Genomic DNA, 20704 nt, shown 5'->3' with positions numbered 1-20704 from the left:
AATGGCATGGAATTTAAAACAATCACATCCAACCAGTTCTTAAATCAGGATGTGAAGGGGGTTAGGGCTGGGCTATATAGTAGATAATTAAGGTTACATGAGGTTGAGCCTTTGTGACTTACCAATTCACAAAAACAAACAAACAAAAAACCCCAAGGTTCCTGTGGTACAGCCATCCGGACACCCACTGAGCACTATCACAAGTTGGCTTTCCTGTTTGCTTTCTTTTTTTTTTTTTGTATAAATAGTTGACAGACAGTACTAGCATTTTTCTTTTTATTAAGATTTTGGGAGCAAATCATAACTTCATGCCCAAAATAAGTTTCAGCACTTTGACCATTGCCTCATGTAGTGCATGTTTCCCCACATCCCTTTGGAAAGGCAAAATGGAAAACAGTATTTAATGGAGCTGCTTCTCAGCACAAACACAAGCCAAATGCTTGTGAGCCAAGTAGACAAGAGCTGCTAGCCTTCCAGTTTCCACAGCAGCCATGTGGCATGGAGCTAACTTATACACAAGTAAGCATAAGCTGAAATGTACTTTGGCTTCAGATGGTGAAGGAGGGGTTGGAAAATATTTAGCTATCTGACTCTGTTGGGGGAGAGGGGAAATGTAATCCAAGCACAGAAGATCTGGAAAGTACTCCAACTATTAATAAAAGAAAATTAATTACACATATAAACACTGGCTGGGAGGTAAGAAGCAAAGGGTGAGAAAACTGGAGGGAAAGGGTTTGGAGTAGATTAATTGAATTTAGGCTGCAGTGGACCTCGGAAGATCATCAGGTCCAGCCCCCCTGCACCGAGCAGGAAAGACAACTGGGGACAAGTGACCCCAGCAAGGTGACCGTCCAGTCTCCTCTTGAAGATTTCCAGGGTAGGCGATTGCACCACCTCTGGAGGGAGCTTATTCCACAGTGGACACCCAACCTGTGAAGAAGTTTTTCCTAATGTTGAGCCTGAAATGGTCTTCCAGGAGTTTGTGACCATTGCTCCTGGTTTTCCCTAAGGGTGCCCTGGTGAACAGTTGCTCGAGCCCTTGATGTATGCCCCTGATGTATGCCCCAGATGTAGCGGTGAGCTACTACCAAGTCCCCTCTCAGCCTTCTCTTCATGCTGAAGAGTCCCAGGTCCCTCAGCCTCATATGGCATGCCGTGCAAGTCTCTGATCATACAGGTGGCCTTTCTCTGGACTCTCTCAAGGTTTCCCACATCCTTGTTGAAGTGCAGCACCCAGAACTGGACACAGTACTCCATCTACGGTCTCACCAATGCCAAGTAGAACAGAAGAATTACTTCCTTGGTTTTGCTGGAGATGCATCGATTGATGCATGCCAGAGTATTATTTGCCCTCCTGGCTGCAGTGTCACACTGCTAGCTCATGTTCATACTGTGGTCAATTATTACCCCCAGGTCTCTTTCATTTGTAGTGCTGGTCACATTGACACTGCGAAGCCTGTAGGTGTGTAGGGGATTGTTTATTCCCAGGTGGAGCACTTAATATTTCGCAATGTTAAACCTCATCTGGTTCTGACCTGACTAACTTGCTAGCCTGTCTAGGTCCACCTGTATCTGCAGCCTAACTTCAAGCGTGATCATGCTTCCCCATAACTTGGTGTTATGAATACTGGGATAAGTGGCAGAGGAGGGACGGGGGATTATGGTGGGGCCAACTAAGGACAGGTGGCAAGGCTCCAATAACAGGCAGTGTGGAATACAAGGAGGGGGTGACGTGGAAGTAGACTGACGTGTTGAATCCTGAGGATTAGGGGCTGCAGCACCTATTAACCTGCATTTTCCTCTTCCATGTATCATGAAGTGCCCTCCAGGGGTGTCTGCTCCAGACCACCACAGCTTTGTCTGGTCTCCGAGTGTCCCTCAAATTCTAGAGCACAGGGGGAACACAAGCCACTTTCCACTCTATGACCATGGCCTTTTGGTCTTGCACCTTCTCTGGTGCTTTGTGATCCTGACTTAAGAAACTAGCATCTAGTTCTGCGACAGAGAGAGACTTTATCTCTTGCTGGGAAGATCCAGCACAACCTGACTTTTCAAACAGCAAGCTGACAGCTTTGCTTCAATAAAGGCATTTATTGGCGCAAAGACCAACCAGCTAGAGATTTTCTGCCTAGGAAGGGCTACAATGAGGAAGCCTCTGCCTATTTAGGCTGATCAAAGCCCTAATGCAGCAGTAGCATGGACATGTGCCATGGCCCTTCCTGGGCTGGCTGTACAGCAGGCACAGGGCAATTTCATCTGGAGGCAGTAACACCTAGTTGTAAAGCACTGAGGTAAGTTGAGGCAGCACCAACAGTGCTTCTCAACCAGGGAACCCCTGCATTTCAGAAGTGGTGAAAGAGTGCTTTGGCTCCAAAAAATTTGCGAACCACTGCTCTGTGTACAGACAAATGAGGTAAACCAAATCATGGAACATTATAACAATATGAACACAGACAACACAAAACTATTACAATGAAACATAATCCATCACACTATTTAAGTGCTGGGTTCTGTAGGGACCCCTCTTGCCCCAATGTGTCGGTAGCTGGGGTGACCCTGCAAGACAGAGGCATGGCCAACTACCAGCCCAGAAGCATGTCTAAGGAGGCCTCACTGAAGCAAAGGCAAGTAGAACACAGTTGAGGTACATGGCCTAGTTCAAAATACAGCTTGAGCTACAGGATTAAGGAAGCATGTAACCACCCAAGCAACCCACGCTGCTGACTGCACTGTGTAAATAACCATCCTGGGTGCCAGACAGCAAGGGACTACATTTAATATACTAACTGGCTTCTAGAATGGCTTAACAGAAAGATATCAAGCAGATTATGAGCTGGAAATGGTGTTAGGTAGTGGGGGGGAAACTCTTGTGACAGTGCAGTGGAAGCAACCTTTTCAGCTAGCATGCCACGTATTAGCCCCACACTCTCCCTGAGTGCCACTTCGATTTCCTTCTCCTGCACAATCTGCTACTCTTTTCTGCTCTCTCTGACACTGTGCTGCCTGTCCCTTCTCCAATCTGCTGCGTGCCACACACAAAGGCTGCCTGTGCCTTGTGTCATGCTTGGAGGGATATTAATGGAGGAGGTTAGAGAAGAAGAGGCATGCACCAGATTCTCAGGTGCTTAAAACTGCTGTAACCACAGTGTAATAAAACTGTTCAGACTTGGGGACACAGTCAATGTTAGACTTGGTGGGATAGCTCACATGACTGAAGTCCTGTCATGGATGGGTATAAACTCTTCACAAAGGACAGGCAGGAGAGAAGAGGAAGAAGAGTTGTACTTTACATAAAAGAGCTAAATGATTGTTCAGAGCTCCAGTATGAAACTGGAGACAGGACTGTTGAAAGTCTCTGGGTTAGGGTTAGAGGGGAGAGCAAAGGTTACATCATGATCTGGTGGTATGTGGCAGACACCCACCAAGAGGATGAGGCTTTCTTCAAACTGCTAGCAGTAGTTTCTTGATCAGAGGCCCTGGTTCTTATGGGGATCTTCAAGTCACCCTGACACTTGCTGGGAGCGCAATACAGCGGTGCTCAGGCAATCCAGGAAATTTTTGGAGAGTGTTGAGGACAACTTCCTAGTGCAAGTGTTGGAGAGACCAACTAGAGGCCATGCTCTTCTTGACCTGCTGCTCAAACAGGGAAGAATTGGTGGGGAATATAGAAGTGAATAGCAGTAGTGACCATGCAATGATTGAGTTTAGGATCCTGAAGAAAGGAAGGAAAGAGAGCAGCAGAGTACAGACCTTGGACTTCAGAAAAGCAGACTGATACACTCAGGGAACTGATGGGCAGGATCCCCTGGGAGGCCAGCCTGAGAGGAAATGAAGTCCCAGAGAGCTGGTTGCATTTTAAAGAGACCTTACTGAAGGCACAGGGATGAACCATCTTGATGTTCTGGAAGACTAGCAAAAACTGCAGAAGACCAATTTGACTTAGGCTTAACAGGGAACCCTTCAGTGAGCTAAAACACAAAAAGGAAGCTTACAAAAAGCTCAAACTTGGACAGACCAGTAGGGTGGAGTATAAAAGTAAAGCTCTGGCACAGGGAAATGAAATAAAGAAAGACAAAGCACAACTAGAGTTGCAGCTAGCAAGGAACGTGAAGGGTACCAAGAAGGATTTCTACAAGTATGTAACAACAGGAAGATCAGGGAAAATGTGGGTCCCTTACTGAATGGGGGAGGCAAACTAGTGACAGATGATGCAGAAAAGGTTGAAGCACTCAATGCCTTTTTTACCTCAGTCTTCACAGGCAAGGTCAGCTCCCAGACTATTGCACCTGGCAGCACAGTTTGGAAAGGAGGTGAGCAGACAACAGTGGTGAAAGAACAGGTTAGGGACTATAACAGGATGGCCTCCTCATCAGGTCTCTGCCGGCCCCCCTGCTCCAGAGGTAACTGCCCACTTCACTCTCCTGCCATGCCTTGATGGAAAATATGAGAGTTGTTACTAAGGCGGAAGGCTGCCCATTACTTGCCCTGCTGCCAAGGGCCTAATACCGGCTCCGACCTCCCCTCCATGGGTCCCATGCCTCGCAGATGTTACTCTGTGTGTGTTACTTCTATAGCCAGAGCAAACTGGGCACACAGTTGTAGCTCTTCTCTACAGCCCCGGAGGACCACTCACATGCCACCCCCCTCTCACCAGGGTCCCATTTACACTGCTGGCTCTCACCCACCCTCTTCCATACCACCCTCTCAGGGCCACATTCATCTTGCCTGGCCTCACCCAGCTTCAGGCTTAGCTCTCCTCGCCTCAGTCAGCCCCAGCTCAGTCTGTTGGGTGTCTCCCACTACCCTCACCTGAGCACTGACTAAGCGATTCTATAACCGTAGGCCTATTTCACTCCTGGCCCCTTGCCAGGACACAATACCTCCACTGGGCCTCCCTAATAGTCACCCCTCTCACTCAGGGCCTCGCTAATCGTCGCCCCCAGGCTTTACCCTGCTACCTGGGCACGGCTCCAAGTCCCTCCTCCAACCTGAGCTGCCTTGGGTGCTCCTTAATGAGCCTGGGCTCCCCCTGCTCATTAGAACACCACCAGGGATCTGGGGTTATTAAGGTGCCCTGACCCGCCTTTGACTGGGGAGGTAACTGGCCTGGCATTTCCTGAGGGCTCTCACACCACCCTCCTCCAGCAGGGTGCAGTTTTATGTCTTACCCAGGACAAAGGGTCACCTACACCCCACACTCCTGCTCTTACCTCCCGATATTCCCCGAGCAGCCTCTCAGCCTGATGTTACTTCCGTCCTTCCTGCAGCAAACTACAGCCCAGCTTCCATCACTGGGCCAAAATGGATGCCCTCATCAAGCACCTGGCTGCTGCCTATCTTCTGCTGTTCAAATTGCAGGCACCAAAGGTGCACTGCCACAGGGACTGTTTAGAAAATCTGGACGTGTACAAGTCCATGGGGCTGTACACAATTCCCCCAAGGGTGCTGGGAGAGTTGGCTGATGTGACAGCAGAGACGCTGGCCATTATCTTGGAAAGCTCATGGCAACTGGGAGTGGTCCTGGACAACTGGAAGAGGGCAACTATAGTGCCCATCTTTACAAAAGTGAAGGAGGGGTACTACAGACCAGTCAGCCTCACCTCAGTCCTTGGAAAAATAATGAAGCAGGTCCTCAAGGAATCTATTTCTAAGCACTTGGAGGAGAAGGTGGTGATTAGGAACAGTCGGCATGGATTCACCAAGGGCAAGGCATGACCAACCTGATTGCCTTCTGTGATTAAATGACTGGCTCTATGGATGTGGGTAGAGCAGTGGATGCAATATCAAAAGCCCTGCTGAACTCAAGGTATATAGTTTCCTACAACAGTCTCACAAGCAAGCTACAGAAATACAGGTTGGATAAATGGACTGAACGGTGGATAAAAAAACTGGCTGGATAGTTGGGCTCAAAGAGTAGTGATCAATAGCTCAATGTCTATTTAGCACATGGTATTAAGTGGAGTACCCTAGGGGTTTGTCCTGGGGCCTGTTTTGTTTAAAGTCTTCATCAGCAAGTTTGCAGATGACACCAAGCTGGAGGGAGCAGTAAATACACTGGAGGGAGGGTTAAGATTTAGAGAGACATTGACATACTCGAGACATGAACCAAAAGAAATCTCAATCATAAGGACAAGTGCAAAGTCCAGCACTTAGGACGGAACAATCCCTTGCACCTAGTACAGGCTGGGGACCAAATGGCTAAGCAGCAGTTCTGCAGAAGAGGACCTGAGGGTTACAGTGGACAATAAGCTGAATATGAGCCAGCAGTGTGCCCTTGTTGCAAAGAAGGCTAACAGCATACTGGACTGCACTAGTACAAACGTTGCTGGCAAATTGAATGAAGTGATTCTTACTCTCTATCCGGCACTGGTGAGACTGCATCTGTGTCCAGTTTTGAGCCCTCCGCTACAAGAAGGATGTAGACAAATTGGAGAGAGTCCAGCAGAGGGCAACGAAAATGATTAAGGGGCTGGGACACATGATTTATGAGGAAAGATAGCAGGAACTAGGCTTATTTAGTCTGGACTAGAGAAGACTGAGTGGGGATTTAATAGCAGTTTTCAACTACCTGAAGTGGGTTTTGGAAGAGGATGGAGTTAAACTGTTTTCAGTGGTGACAGATGATAGAACAAGGAGCAATAGTCTCATGTTGCAGCAAAGGAAGTTTTGGTTAGATATGAAGACAAATGTTTTCACTAGGAGGTTAGTAAAGCACTGAACAGATTATTCAGAGAGGTTGTGGACTCTCCCCACTTGGAGATTTTTAAGACTTGGCTAGACAAAGCCTTAGCTGGGATATTGTTAGGGATGGTCCTGCTTTGAGCAGGGGGTTAGACTAGATAACCTCCTGAGGTCCCTTCCAACCCTAATTTTCTATGATTCTACACTTGTCTCTCACCAGACTTGTGGCAACTACACAGTTCTGACATTTCAAAGCATAGGTATCACACTCCTCCCACTGTAAGCGTGTGTGGGGGGTGGGGTGGGAGCAGCACACAGTATCCTTTACCTAGCCACTACAGCAGCTCTACTTCAAACCTCTGTAGTAACTGAATCCAATTGCCTAAATAAATCGCAACATCTCCCCCCCTGTTTAATCAATTAGCAAAATTCTATGACAAAGCACTTGGTTAATTCATATTTAAAGATGCCTGAGGATATCTTATGCTCATTTAGGGTACAAGTTCAACACAACTTAACATTTCTAAAGAAAAAAAAACTCAGGATATGAAGAGCTGAGGTTCGCACCTATGCAACCTTAACTATGCCTTCTTTGAACAATGTCCCAATTTATCCATAAACTACATACTCAACTCCCTTTTGTGCTGTACTAAATAAGAGCAACCTACACCTGTCACAGAGTTAAGCACCTAGCCTGTTCCACAGACAACCTATGTCTGCTAAATTTTACAGTCTGTTCACAGCACCTTCTAATACTACTTTCACTTTCCATTAATGCACCCACAGGTCACATGCTCACCTGACTAACAACAATTCCTGTGGCAAGACAGCTCTGGTGCCCCACTGGTGATGTAGCCTGTAAAAGGCAGAGCTAAAGACACAATGGATTTCTCAAGGTGCAGTTCTTCTTTCCTTTGATCATGCAACAATGGCTCAGGAAGAAGGGTCACACATACACCCCTTCTAGCCCAAAAGAGCAAGTCCCAGTCTGCCTCCTATCACAATCACAGGTCTGCCCAACTGCTCTGATTAATCCTTCCAACATTCAGTACAGCTACAGTTAACATAGTGAACACAGCTGGCATGTCCCTTGGTTACTGGTACCCCAGGGGGTAGCAGCATAGTTCAAGTTGTATGGGCATGTACCTTAACTGTTTGGTCCCTGGTTTTCAGACGTTTGAGTTGTGGTGAACTTGAGGTTTGGAATTGACACAAGGTGTCAGCAGGCAAGTGTAGGGCTGTATTTCTGAAGTATTTTGCAAATACAGTAACTGTATTAAAAAAGATAGTTCTGCTTGCCTACGTACATCCATCACAAACATTATTATGGTTCCTTAGCCACCAGGTAACTTAAGGAAAACTGACGTGCAAACAAAGTGTTCTTCTATTTTTTAACATAAAAAAAGAAATAGAAAACAAAGCACGAAGCATAAAAATAGCCTAGGGAAAAATTCATGCTTGTGCTCATGACCACTCTTTGTTATGCTACAACTGAAAGTAAACACTAGCATACTTAAGCCAATAATGACTAAACCAATCCAGTGCACAAGCTTCTATGAAGGTCCACTGAAGAAATGCAATTCTGCTAGTGTCCTGTATTTTTTTGCATGTGATTTTCCCCATATATGTGGACATGCTGATAGTAGGAAAGATTTGTCTATAAAATTTTTTTCCTGCACTTCTGAACGCCACACTGACAGGGGATCTCAGTCTCTGGCATGCTTCCAGCTTCATAACCATAATCCCACGTGAGTTCAGTTCCACTTTTCACGTGCCTAGGAGGCAAACATACTATGTCAATATATTTAAATGGATTGAACCTTTTATGGGACTGTGCTTTCACTTTACCACTATCTACTCATGAAGCTATGCCTGAAATACAGGGGCAGGGAGAATGATAAGAGGGAGTCTGTGGGAAGGATGCAAAGAATGCCTGGTGTACATGGTACTCTCCCTAAAAGCTGTCTATGCATCCTTAATGAACATTACACTAAAAATGCTGAGACAGAAGCTTAAATCAGGAACTGTGATTGGGTCACTGAGTCTAAACGCAACTCACTTCAATGTCTAGATGACACTCATTCTAATGTCTAGATGAACTCACTTATCCACCCAAAGAATCCCTGCAAGTACCTAAATGACAGTACAGGCTGTGATGTCCTTTTGACTAGCTACAGTGTGTCAAGTCTTTGTTTACCCAGACCCTAAAATACCACAAGGTAGAAATCAAGATAATTTCATGGCCTTCATAAATGCCTGGAGGCCAGATTTCAATGGAACTACATTAGCTCTTTGTAATGAGGCACAAGGCCTGGGACAGGAATAGAGTAACAGCTTGCTCTTAATACCTTATTTCTGACCCAATTATAGGTTACAAAAGGGACAGTTTTTTTGTCCAGTGAATTCATGCTTCTGCAGCCATGGAGATAAATGCTATACTTCCACTGAAGAGGTACAACACTGGAGGAATTATTGGCACACTTGTCATTGCTGTATGTCAATAGAAAATGACAATACACCTCTAGGCTGGTAACCATGTACCTTAGTTTGATTTCCAATTCAGTCTTTAGCCTTTATCAGCAATTCTCAACCAGGGTGCCACAGCACCGTGGGATGCTGTAAGATGTTTAAGGGTGCCACATACTGGTAAGTGTGCATTTGTTTACATATAATTAACAACATAAACCCAGAGATTTCAAATAGGAATCCACAGTGCCAAATACATTCTGACCTATTGTGGTCTCCACCAAGTTCTTGGTAACAGAAGGATGGCTCTAATCTTTTCTACAGCCAAAAATGAATGAAAGCTAAGAAATGGCATTTTCTGAGGGGTGCCCCGAGTCTAAAAAGATTGAACCACTGGTCTACACAGAGGTGACCAACAAGAACACAGTGTTGTGGTTTCTCACTCTAAATGCTTGTCTACTTGGAACACATTTCTCTAATAGCTGGAGGGACCTGTTATTTTCTTGTTGATTTGAGTAAATAACATTAAAAAAAAAAGTTCCAACCTGTTTGTGAAGAATGCCACCCAGGGGAAATTCTTGTTGTGAGTCTCTACAAAGACACTTTGCACAAAGAGATTTGGGCAGCAGCTATGCTGTAAAGCAAAATATTTGACTTAATTTACAATTAAACATTAGCATTGTACAGCCAAAGGGTTAACATCCAATTATATAGTTTAGTTTCAGACATTTATAATAAGCTTACGAAGACAGAAAATTCCTACCATCCAGATTAGCATGCACTAATTTTTTTCTTATAATAAGGCCACATCATGGGAAGAACTATCTTTATCATTTCTAAGGTACCATAAATGCTTTTGTATATTAAAAAAAAGGGTGTTTTTCTCAAGCTGTCCTATGATAGTTTATGATGATATTTTCTCCATTTGAGATAGGAAGTGACACTACTTTCAAGAACAAACAAAAGCCATTATGTTACACTGTCAGCTAAGAGAGTAGTACTGTTGAATAGATGCATGAATAAATTAGGTGCCTAATGGGTGGAAAGGATTCTGTGGGTGAGATCCTATTCTCAATGTGTGTCAGGCTATGCATGGCACCTGAGAAGGATTCTTTAAAGAGTCTCTTCACAGTTGTGTTGGTCAGGAGTACAGATGGAAGTTTCTCACAGCATTACATAACATATCCTTGAACTGGTACAAACCAGCATTAACAGTGGCTTTGGAACATCAGCCGGGAAGTAAGAAGGCCTCTGACCTTATTGGGCATTCAGTCTGCTGTCTGAATAAAGAATCAGGAAACACCCTCACCACTTGGGGATATTTTATTCTTAGATCAACTCCTATCCCAACCCTAAAATAGATTCATATGCAACTCACCACAGGAGCAGGGAAGAGTAAAATTTTGCAAAAGGAATGATTTACTTATGTAAATAGTCACTTTTTAAAGTTAAAATCTCTCGTTGAACATGCACACTTTTTACTTACATTAAGAAATCGACCCACATTTCCTTCTTTTGTGGCATCCAACAAATAAATGTTTTCTTGATCAGAATTCTTCAGAAGCGTCTCATGACAAAAAGGATCTTGTTTGGAGCTCTTACATTTTTCTTCTTTGAACTCACTCTTATGGAGTAGAGCCCTGTCCTTTTTCACAGCATAAGCATCACCTTGCGTGACCAATTTACCATGTGCAAGATCCTGTGGAGATGTCCTCTCTTTGCACTTTGCACCAAGGCTGACAGCAGATTCAACCTGCATGGTCTCCTCCAGATCCTCTAGCTCCTGTCGCAGGTTTAGTTCTGTCAACAGACATTTGAAAGCACAAGTTATTTGTCCGCACCCATTGAAAGCTACTCAGCAATGACACAGAGTAACACTGCAAACTTAAAATGTGCTGTGCTTGCTTCACGCCAAATACCCATTTGCTACTCAGCTGGCCTCCAATATGCAAGTAGCTCAAACACTTCCTTGTCATTTTCAGAAGCAGGAAGTACAGCTCTGCCTATATCCCCCACTGTAGTTTCTCTCTAACTCTCCCTTCCTACTACCCCATATCTTGCACTGAAAATACAACTCACTTTCTTGCTCTCCAAACCTTTTCCCATAAGCAGTTGTGCTTCCCACCTCAATGCTTAGAACATCCTTCCACATCTGGTTTAAGAGCCAGTCTTCCCCCTCAACTTTCAAATCCATCCTTAGAACTTACTTCTACCAGGCAGCATTGTATTGCTAACCTCTGCTTCTGGCTTTATTCTGGACAAACAGAAGAGCTAATGTGGCATATGCAAATAGCAAATGTTTCCCCATGATTTTTTGTGGCTATACATGTCCCCCACTTCTATACCACTTCCCTGTTTATGTCAACCACTGCTTTACCGTACCAAAATAGGACCTGATTTTGCATGATATTGGGCTTCTCAATATTATACTGTAGCTGAAAGCAAGAGAAGCTTATCACTTTTCCAGGAGTGCTCAGCCTCTTACAGAGTCAGGCTTTAAACTACTCTGGACAGGAAACTTTGATCTATCTTTAATAGTTTTTTACAGCATAATTTTTGCAGTATATCATTATTACATAGTCTACATCTTCAGTGTGATAAGTAATAAATTTCAGTGCTGCTAAATCCTGGTAGAACAGCCTAGGTGCTATGTCAGTCTACTCAGAGATACAGAATTTGAACAGGTTTGCACAAATTCAAAGACCAGTTTTTAAATTGCAGCTTCATCACTGGACTGGGCAGAGGTACACTAACGATGCAATATTATTAGCTCTGCAAACCTACTTCCTTTTCTTCTCTTGGTTCCAGTGGTTGGTTTCAATTTGGTTGACTGCTGGGATAAAGAGCTACCTTCATCCGAGGTGGCATCATGTGCCAGTGTATCAACTCCCTTAAAAGAAAAAAAAAGAAAAAAAAAAGGTTGTGATGTGCTCTTCTCTATGCATCTTTGTTAACAGAGAAAGGCAAATGGGGTTTAGGGCTTTGGAGTTTCAAACCTATCTTCATAGATTTCATAGACATTAGGGCTGGAAGGGACCTCGGAAGATCATCAAGTCCAGCCCCCTGCCCAAAGGGCAGGAAGTCAGCTGGGGTCATAGGATCCCAGCAAGATAAGCATCCAGTTTGCTCTTGAAGGTGTTCAATGTAGGCACTTGAACCACCTCCGGTGGCAGGCTGTTCCAGACCTTGGGGGCTCAGACAGTAAAGAAATTCTTCCTTATGTCCAGCCTGAAACGGTCTTGTAGTAGTTTATGACCATTCGACCTAGTCGTCATCCCTTGGGGAGCTCTGGTGAACAAATGTTCCCCCAGATACTGATGGTCACCCCTGATAAGCTTATAGGTGGTGATCAGATCACCACTGAGCCTGCGCTTTTCCAGGCTAAAGAGCCCCAGGGCTCTCAGCCTGTCATTGTAGGGTCTGCTTCCCTGACCTCTGATCATGCGCGTGGCTCTTCTCTGGACTCTCTCAAGCTTCTCCACATCCTTTTTGAATTGTGGAGCCCAAAACTGGACGCAGTACTCCAGCTGCGGCCTCACTAAGGCCAAGTACAAGGGGAGAATGACGTCCTGGGATTTGCTTGAGAAGCATCTATGGATGCAAGCCAGCATTTTGGTCGCTTTACAAGCTGCAGCATCGCACTGCAGGCTCATGTTCATCTTGTGGTCAATGATGACCCCCAAGTCTCTTTCTTCCATAGTGCTAGCCAACATAGCACTGCCGAGCCTATAAGGATGCTGCGGGTTTTTCTTCCCAAGGTGGAGAACCTTGCATTTATCGGCGTTGAACACCATCAGATTCTTGTCCGCCCACTTGCTGAGCCTGTCCAGGTCAGCCTGGATCACCTGCCTGTCTTCTGGTGTGGATGCTTTGCCCCACAGTTTGGTGTCATCGGCGAACTTGGCCAGTCCGCTTCTGACTCCAGTGTCCACATCATTAATGAAGATATTGAACAGTATGGGTCCAAGGACAGAGCCTTGGGGGACCACACTGGTCACAGGACAACACGATGAGCAACTTCCATCAATTACTACCCTCTGGGTCCAACCCCGGAGCCAATTTTCCAGCCAGTGGATCGTGGAGGACCCAAGGTGACAACTGGCCAGTTTCTCCAAGAGGCGATCATGGGAAACCAGATCGGAGGCTTTTTTGAAGTCAAGATATATGACATCAATCTCTTCTCCCTTGTCTAGGTGATAGGTCACCTGGTCGTAGAAGGAAATGAGATTGGTCAAGCAAGACCTACCCGCAACAAACCCGTGCTGGCTATCCCTTAAGAAGTTGGCGTCGGCCAGTCCATTAAGGATGGCCTCTTTAATAAACTTTTCTAAGATCTTCCCCAGGATAGAAGTCAGGCTAATGGGCCTATAGTTAGCCAGATCCACTTTCCTCCCTTTCTTGAAGATAGGCACCACATTGGCCTTCTTCCAGTCCTCGGGCACTACACCAGAGCGCCAAGAGTTTTCAAAGATCCGCGCTAGAGGCTCGCCAGCTCCTTGAGTACCCTGGGGTGAAGATTGTCAGGGCCAGCTGACTTGAAGGTATCCAGCTTCTCAAGATGTTCCTTCACGAAGTCAGCATCAATGGAGGGCAGGGGATCACCCTCGCCCGGACTTCCCTGTCCCGTAGCGGGCATGGGCGTCCCATGGGGCTGATGAAAGACTGACGCAAAGTACCTATTTAATAGGTTGGCTTTTTCCTGGGCGTCAGTTGTCAGTTGCCCCATCTGGTTCAGCAGGGGTCCAACGTTGCCCCTGCTTTTCCTCCGGCTCCCCACATATTTGAAAAAGGACTTTTTATTGTTCTTGACGCTCAAAGCTAGTTGGAGTTCAGTTGCAGCCTTGGCTTTCCTGGTCTGCTCCCTACAGAACCGGACCAGTGCAGAATAATCCTCCTTGGAGGTGACTCCCATCCTCCATCCTTTGTAGGCCTTTCTTTTTAGCCTCAGGAGGTCTGCTAGGTCCCTGGAGAGCCAGGGGGCCTGCTGTGCCCTCTTGCTGCCTTTCCTCCGAGATGGAATAGACTTAGTTTGTGCTTTGAGGATTGCTCCCTTGAGGAGCAACCACTCTTCTTGAACTCCCCTCTCCCCATGGTCATGGTCCCTTAGGGCCTCACTGACAAGCCTCCTGAACTTGTCAAAGTCGGCTTTCCTGAAGTCAAGGACTTCCGTGTTGCTGACTGACTTGCCAGCTTTAATCTAATATTTTGACTGAGAGAATTTCAATAGCCTTGATTACAGGTTTAATGTAACATACATTTTAATCTAGAATCATTTTTATGAGAATTCCAGAATTAAGGCTCAGATGCAGCAAGACATTTAGGATGTCTGTACACGAGCTAGAAGGCTGCTCCAAGCAGACTCGATTCATTGAGTCTGCTGGAGCATGTTAATTAGCATGCTTCAGCCAGCCTCTGCGTCTTGTGCATCAGCCTCCTCACATTCCAAAAATTGAGGGGGGGGGGGGGGGGGGGGGGGGGGGCGCTGTGCTTTAACTAAAGTTTGTTCTATGAGCTTTAGATAAAGTGCCCCTACCCATTTTGAAGCGTGGGGATGATGATACAGGAGATGCTCTGGGCTCTTTAATTAGAGCGGCTCCCCACTCCACTGGCCTTTGCTCCCTGCCCCTGGGGCTGGAGCTGCCACTGTCACAATAGTTGCTACATAGCCAGGCTGTGACTGGAAACAGCACATGTTATGCTCTGTGCTCCCTGACCCGTCAGAGCTGGAGCTGCAACTGGGGGAGTGGAGCAGCACTGGGAGTGGGCAGCAGCAGGGCAAAGCAGCCCAGAAGACAACCAGCACAGGGAATGCAGGCACAGAGGATGCAGGTTGGGGGGAAGGCCGGCACCAGGGTGCAAAGTGCAGGGGAAGGAGCACAGGAGCAGGAGTGGGGTGCCCTGGCCCGGGGGGAGGGACAGGCAGCAAGGGGTAGAAGTTAAGCACCTTTACTTCTCTGCTGTCTGTACCCTCACTGAAGCAACAGGGGGTGGGGATTTAAAAGACAACCCTCCAAAATTAGATCCTTTACATGGAAAATTATAATGAACTTACACATTTTCCATATCCAGAAACTAATTATGGGTGGTTGTCTGAAATTTCAAGTCGTCTTGGATTTGGATAAATACGGTAGCAGCCTTTCCTGCTACATCAGACAGTAAGTCTGATCATGAGAACATCCAGGCATGCTACAGATTTGAATCCATTTAACAATTTATGGAAGGATACGGAGGAATCTTATCACTCACTCCCAAATTCAGTTCCAGGAAAAACTGTTTCAAATATGAAAAAGGGCTCTAATCTGGAAAGAAAGTCTTGAATGTACAGGAAAAAGAAGTGAAGCTATAGCAGCAATTCATGCAACTCATTCATAGACAGCTCAAGGAATGCATAGTATGTGCATACTGGTACAGTGATAAAGGAGAAAGGACGGGTACATCTGAGCTACAAGCAGACAGGGCTATATCACAGAACTCCTGCAATAAGATGTGTTTTGTTTTTCTTTTTTAAAAAATTGTCTGTACTGGGAAAGATTAAGTGTCTAGTGATATCCAGGGTCAAAATTAATTTATTTCTGACTTCACTAAATATACATCATTTATTAAACAGATCCATTATTCTTCATGCTTACCAGTTCTGGCTGGTGATTGTGGAGAAAATCTATTCTGGCTTTAGGTCTTCTAACACCAGAGTTGATCAAATTATTTGGATTACATCCATTATTCTGAAGTCTGTACAGAGATGGCAAAAGACTGCATGAGACAAAAGACCCATCAATAATTCTTGCAAAAATGACTTTTCTAACATTTTCTAGTAAGTAAAGAAATAAGACTGCAGGCCTTGCCTTGCAATCTAAGTCAGCAGAAGTTTTCTGGCAGTTTTCCCCGCAAAAAACAGAGAAGTTGGCCTCTTATACGTATACTTCAATTGTTCATTATACTGGTCTCACCTTCTAAGAACTTTTTTTCTTAAAAGGAGATTATCAGTTGTTTTTATTTTAGGCAGAAGTTTTAAAAAGAAACAACTGCAAGTTCTTACTTACTCAAGTTTCCTGCATGCAGTCAAAATCTATTCATCCATCCATACTGATTATTGTACCATGCTTTTCTCTGAGCTGAATGCCTACATTCAGGGCTCTTGGTCTTTTCCCTTCTACTTTTGCTAAGACTAGTAACAACTAAGGCACCAGTATTGTTCTCAAACTGGCTGGGACAATGTACAAACAGGGAGACAGTAAGGGTATTACTAAAGAATATAGATATTCCAAAGTAGAAGAGAATCCCCCTCCTTACCACCGGGCAGAGAAAAAGGACTGGGACAAGAGATGGGATTTTAAAAATTAAAATACATTTTTAAATAAACTAAAGTCAAGTTCTGTTTAATGTTATTAATATTTACACTGCAGTGGCTCTCAGAAGTTCCATCCAAGATCTAGCTGTGGTGGGCACTGTACAGATAAATAGCTGATGACAATTCTTGTTCATGGAAGATTACAGACAACTTAAAAAGAAAGTGTGACTACTTATTGTACAGAGATGTTGATCTTTTCCTATGCTACAGATGATGACAAATCAACAGTGTCTTTTTAGCTTGGCAGACGGCAAAGCAGGGAGGCACGTAAGACTAACTGGTTCAGAGCAACAAGCATTCAGAGACAGCAACCTACTTTGTCAGATGCTTCAGACTAACACAGCTAACAACCTCTTTAGCTTGTGGAACTCAAACATTAAATTCAGAAGCTGATATGGCCATGGGAAGTAGTGACATTATTACATGGATTAAAATCAATTTACTCTCTAAGAACACCATCTTTCTGTATGCATGACACTTACGACTCTAAAGAACAAAGTAGGAAGCCTGAATGTGATGTAAACAGCTATCCTAAGCATACTTCAGAAGTAACAAGATAAGAAATTCAAATGAAGTACAAGCAGCTGAGTCACACTGTTCTAATACTCTTAAATCAGTTAAAACCATGCCTTGAACACAGAAATTAACTATGACAGGGGGCTATCCTGGGGCCTCACAATCTCAGCCTGCCCACCTGGCTCATTTGCCACACCTCTGTTGCAACTTAAAAAAGAGCTGTTTCTACCCAGAAGGCTGCCCATTTAATGCCCTGATGCCAAGGGCATAATACACAGCTCCGACCTTCCCTTTACTGTGTCCCATGCCTCGCAGATGGCATCCAAAACCACTTCCAAGTCCCCTGGCCCAAACCTGGCCTCAGGTATCCTTAGACATGCCTGGGCCACATGCTCCCTCTCTGGGCTCCTTGCCCCTCATACTATGCCCCCTCACTGGGGCTTCTGGGCCTTATGCCCCTTGGGCCTCAGGTGTCTGTCGACCTCCCTGGACTCCTAACTCAGCCTACGGCCCACTCAGGCCTCAGGTGTCTGTCAACATACCTAGAACTCACTCCTGGCCTCCCACTAGGCCTCACTCACATCCGGGTGTTGGGCCTTGGGCCCTCCTGGCCCCTGTGCTATTGCCCAAGCCTGGTGCTTTTCTGTCAGGGCATGCTCCCCTAGCCTTTCCCCTCCACAGGGTCACCCAAAAGGCAGTGGGGACTGAGGCTTTCCAGTACCGCATACTCCCTTTCACTGGAGAGGCACAGGTGTGACATTTCTTGGAAACTGCCCTGCCACAGTCAGCCCCATCACCCCATCCAACCCCAGCAGGGTGTAGTTTTAGGTCATGCCCCAGGACCAGGAACCTCCTCCATCCCCATAGTTCCTACCCTGACCTCCAGGATGTTCTAGAAGCAGACTCCTTCAGCTGGACAATGTTACCCCACTGGTTTCTCAGCTGCAACTAGCAGCACTGCTCCTTGAGTCTGGTCTTATACTGAGACTGCCTTGCCCTCCTCCAATCAGGCCACCTCCTGGCTGCCATGTGACCACCTGATTGGCTCTGCAGTCACCTGCTAGCTGCTCTGCAGCCTGCTCAAGCCCTTAAAGCAGCAGGCACCCAAGGGTGTTCTGCCACATTAACAATGTGTGTTAAATGGCTTATGCTAGTGGTGCTCAACGTTTTGGTCCTGTGGGCTAGGTGAGTGGTCTGCAGCCAGTCCAGATCTCTTGCAGTCAGCACCTGGACCGGGTCCCCTGGGCCAGTCCATGGTCCAGATATGTCACTGCTCCCCTGGTGCCAAATTTCCAGCCTCTGTCTGAAGCCCCATGGATCAGATGACATGACTCTGCAGGCCAGGTCTAGCCCACAGGCCAAAGGTTGGGTACCCCTGGCTTATGCCATATGAACAATGTAAAAGGCTGTGTGGATTACCCAATAGCATCTTAAGTGGTTTATATGGTACTGATATCAAAGTATATCAAACTACCTCTCTCTGAGCAGCCATGTTAGTCTGAAGTCAGGCAGAAGGCAGGGCTGAGCTTATGAATCTCTGGATGCATTCAGTCTACAAGGGGCACCCCTCCCCTGCCTTCTTTACTTATGTCAGTGAAATTTGGCTAATGGGTGATATTTTTATATTTTATACAGTGATTAGTTCAGAGTAAGATATATAGCTTTCCCTAACATTGAAGGCACAAGTCTGAATATGGGAAATTAGATTTGCTGATAGAAATGGGGGGTGAACTTATGTTCTATCAGTTTTAAAGTTACAATTTAATAATAGTGTGTTAATACAGATATTTAGCAGCAGGGATCCGGGTTTTCCATTTCCCACAGAAAAATGGAGAAAACCACAGATTTCCTCCTTTTGCAAAGAGCTCTGCTGGTGGTAGAGCTCTAGCTTGCACGAGTTGATTGCAAAAGGGGTGGGAAACCCCTAATCCTGCCTGGAAGGAGAGGGGAAGGGCAGGGCCTGAGGCTTTTAGTCCCAAGGCTTACCTCATGCTCACTTTCCTTCTGGAGCCTGAGGCAAGCCTTGCGAGGTTAGGTAAGCCTTGGTAAGGTTAGGCAAGTGGAGCTTGCAGGGGGCTGGGGGAGAACTGGCTGGGGGCTGAACGAGTGAGGAGGTGTTAGTGAAAGACATGGAGTGCCTGCCCGGCAGCATGTAGACTGTGAGCAACGCTATTGGCCCAACCGGGCTCAGCATCTCCACATGCAGCTTCCCTTAAGGGCCGATAGTGCAGCTCTGGTTCCACATGCCACTGCCCACCACTCCTGCAGGGAGCTGGCTGGGGGCTCAGGGAGCAGGGAGGTGTTGAGGGAAGACATGGAGTGGCCGCCCAGTGGCATGTGGAACTGGAGTGGAGCTATCAGCCCTTAAAGGAAGCCACACATGGAGGCGCTGAGACTGGTTGTTGCAATAGCACTGCTCATGGTCCACATGCAGCTGGCTGGGCACTCCATGTCTTTTATTCTCAGGGGGTGGGAGGGACCTGCGCCCTCAGTTCTAGCATTGGGCAGGCTGTGGGCTTGAGCTCCCACCCTGCTTCCCTCCCATGGGGCCTCTGCAGCCCCGCAGGCATGACAGAGGAGCCACACAGGGATCTCACCGCTGCTCACCCTGCAGTGCCCCAGCAATGCATAGATTCATGGATGCTAGGGTCGGAAGGGACCTCAATAGATCATTGAGTCTGACCCCCTGCATAGGCAGGAAAGAGTGCTGGGTCTAGATGACCCCAGCTAGATGCCTATCTAACCTCCTCTTGAAGGGGAGGGCACCACCTCCCTTGGGAGCCCGTTCCAGACCTTGGCCACTCGAACTGTGAAGAAGTTCTTCCTAATGTCCAGTCTAAATCTGCTCTCTGCTAGCTTGTGGCCATTATTTCTTGTAACCCCCAGGGGCGCCTTGGTGAATAAAACCTCACCAATTCCCTTCTGTGCCCCTGTGATGAACTTGTAGGCAGCCACAAGGTCGCCTCTCAACCTTCTCTTGCGGAGGCTGAAGAGGTCCAGGTGCCCCAGTCTCTCCTCATAGGGCTTGGCCTGCGACCCCTTAACCATATGAGTGGCCCTTCTCTGGACCCTCTCCAGGTTATCCACATCTCTCTTGAAGTGTGGTGCCCAAAATTGAACACAGTATTCCAACTGCAGTCAGACCAGTGCCCGATAGAGGGGAAGTATCACCTCCTTGGATCTGTTCGTCATGCATCTGCTAATGCACGATAAAGTGCCATTAGCTTTTCTGATGGCTTCGTCACACTGCCGACTCATGTTCATCTTGGAGTCCACTAGGACTCCAAGATCCCTTTCTGCTTCTGTTCCACCAAGCAGGTCATTTCCTAGGCAGTAGGTATGCTGGACATTTTTCCTCCCTAGGTGCAGCACTTTGCATTTCTCCTTGTTGAATTGCATTCTGTTGTTTTCTGCCCATTTGCCCAACCTGTCCAGGTCTGCTTGCAGCTGTTCTCTGCCCTCCGGCGTGTCTACTTCTCCCCACATTTTTGTGTCATCCGCAAACTTGGACAGAGTACACCTCACTCCCTCGTCCAAGTCGCTGATGAAGACATTGAAGAGTATCGGTCCTAGGACCGAGCCCTGCGGGACTCCACTGCCCACACCCTTCCAGGTCGATACCGACCCATCCACTACGACTCTCTGGGTGCGACCCTCTAGCCAATTCGCCACCCACCGGACTGTGTAGTCATC

The 20704-nt window shown here is 46.4% G+C and overlaps 1 protein-coding gene across 3 annotated transcripts in view; it reads right to left on the bottom strand.

The window, feature by feature from the left end:
• Positions 1 to 262: 262 nt before the first annotated feature.
• Positions 263 to 20704, bottom strand: part of SETDB2 (SET domain bifurcated histone lysine methyltransferase 2) — a 36562-nt gene continuing 16120 nt past the window's right edge. For 2 of the 3 annotated variants that reach the window (XM_019500426.2, XM_059729854.1), the window contains 5 exons: positions 15777 to 15897; positions 11932 to 12037; positions 10634 to 10947; positions 9693 to 9781; positions 263 to 8456 (listed from right to left, as the gene is read on the bottom strand). In XM_019500426.2, the coding sequence (XP_019355971.2) occupies positions 8339 to 8456; positions 9693 to 9781; positions 10634 to 10947; positions 11932 to 12037; positions 15777 to 15897 (748 nt within the window). In that variant the 3' untranslated portion in view covers positions 263 to 8338. The remainder of the gene's footprint in view (positions 8457 to 9692; positions 9782 to 10633; positions 10948 to 11931; positions 12038 to 15776; positions 15898 to 20704) is intronic. The other variant, XM_059729816.1, reaches the window with a different exon arrangement.

This window comes from Alligator mississippiensis, chromosome 1 (genome assembly GCF_030867095.1).
Source record: "Alligator mississippiensis isolate rAllMis1 chromosome 1, rAllMis1, whole genome shotgun sequence".
In the NCBI taxonomy this organism is placed as follows: Eukaryota; Metazoa; Chordata; order Crocodylia; family Alligatoridae; genus Alligator; species Alligator mississippiensis.
This window is presented reverse-complemented; position numbering and strand designations above follow the sequence as displayed.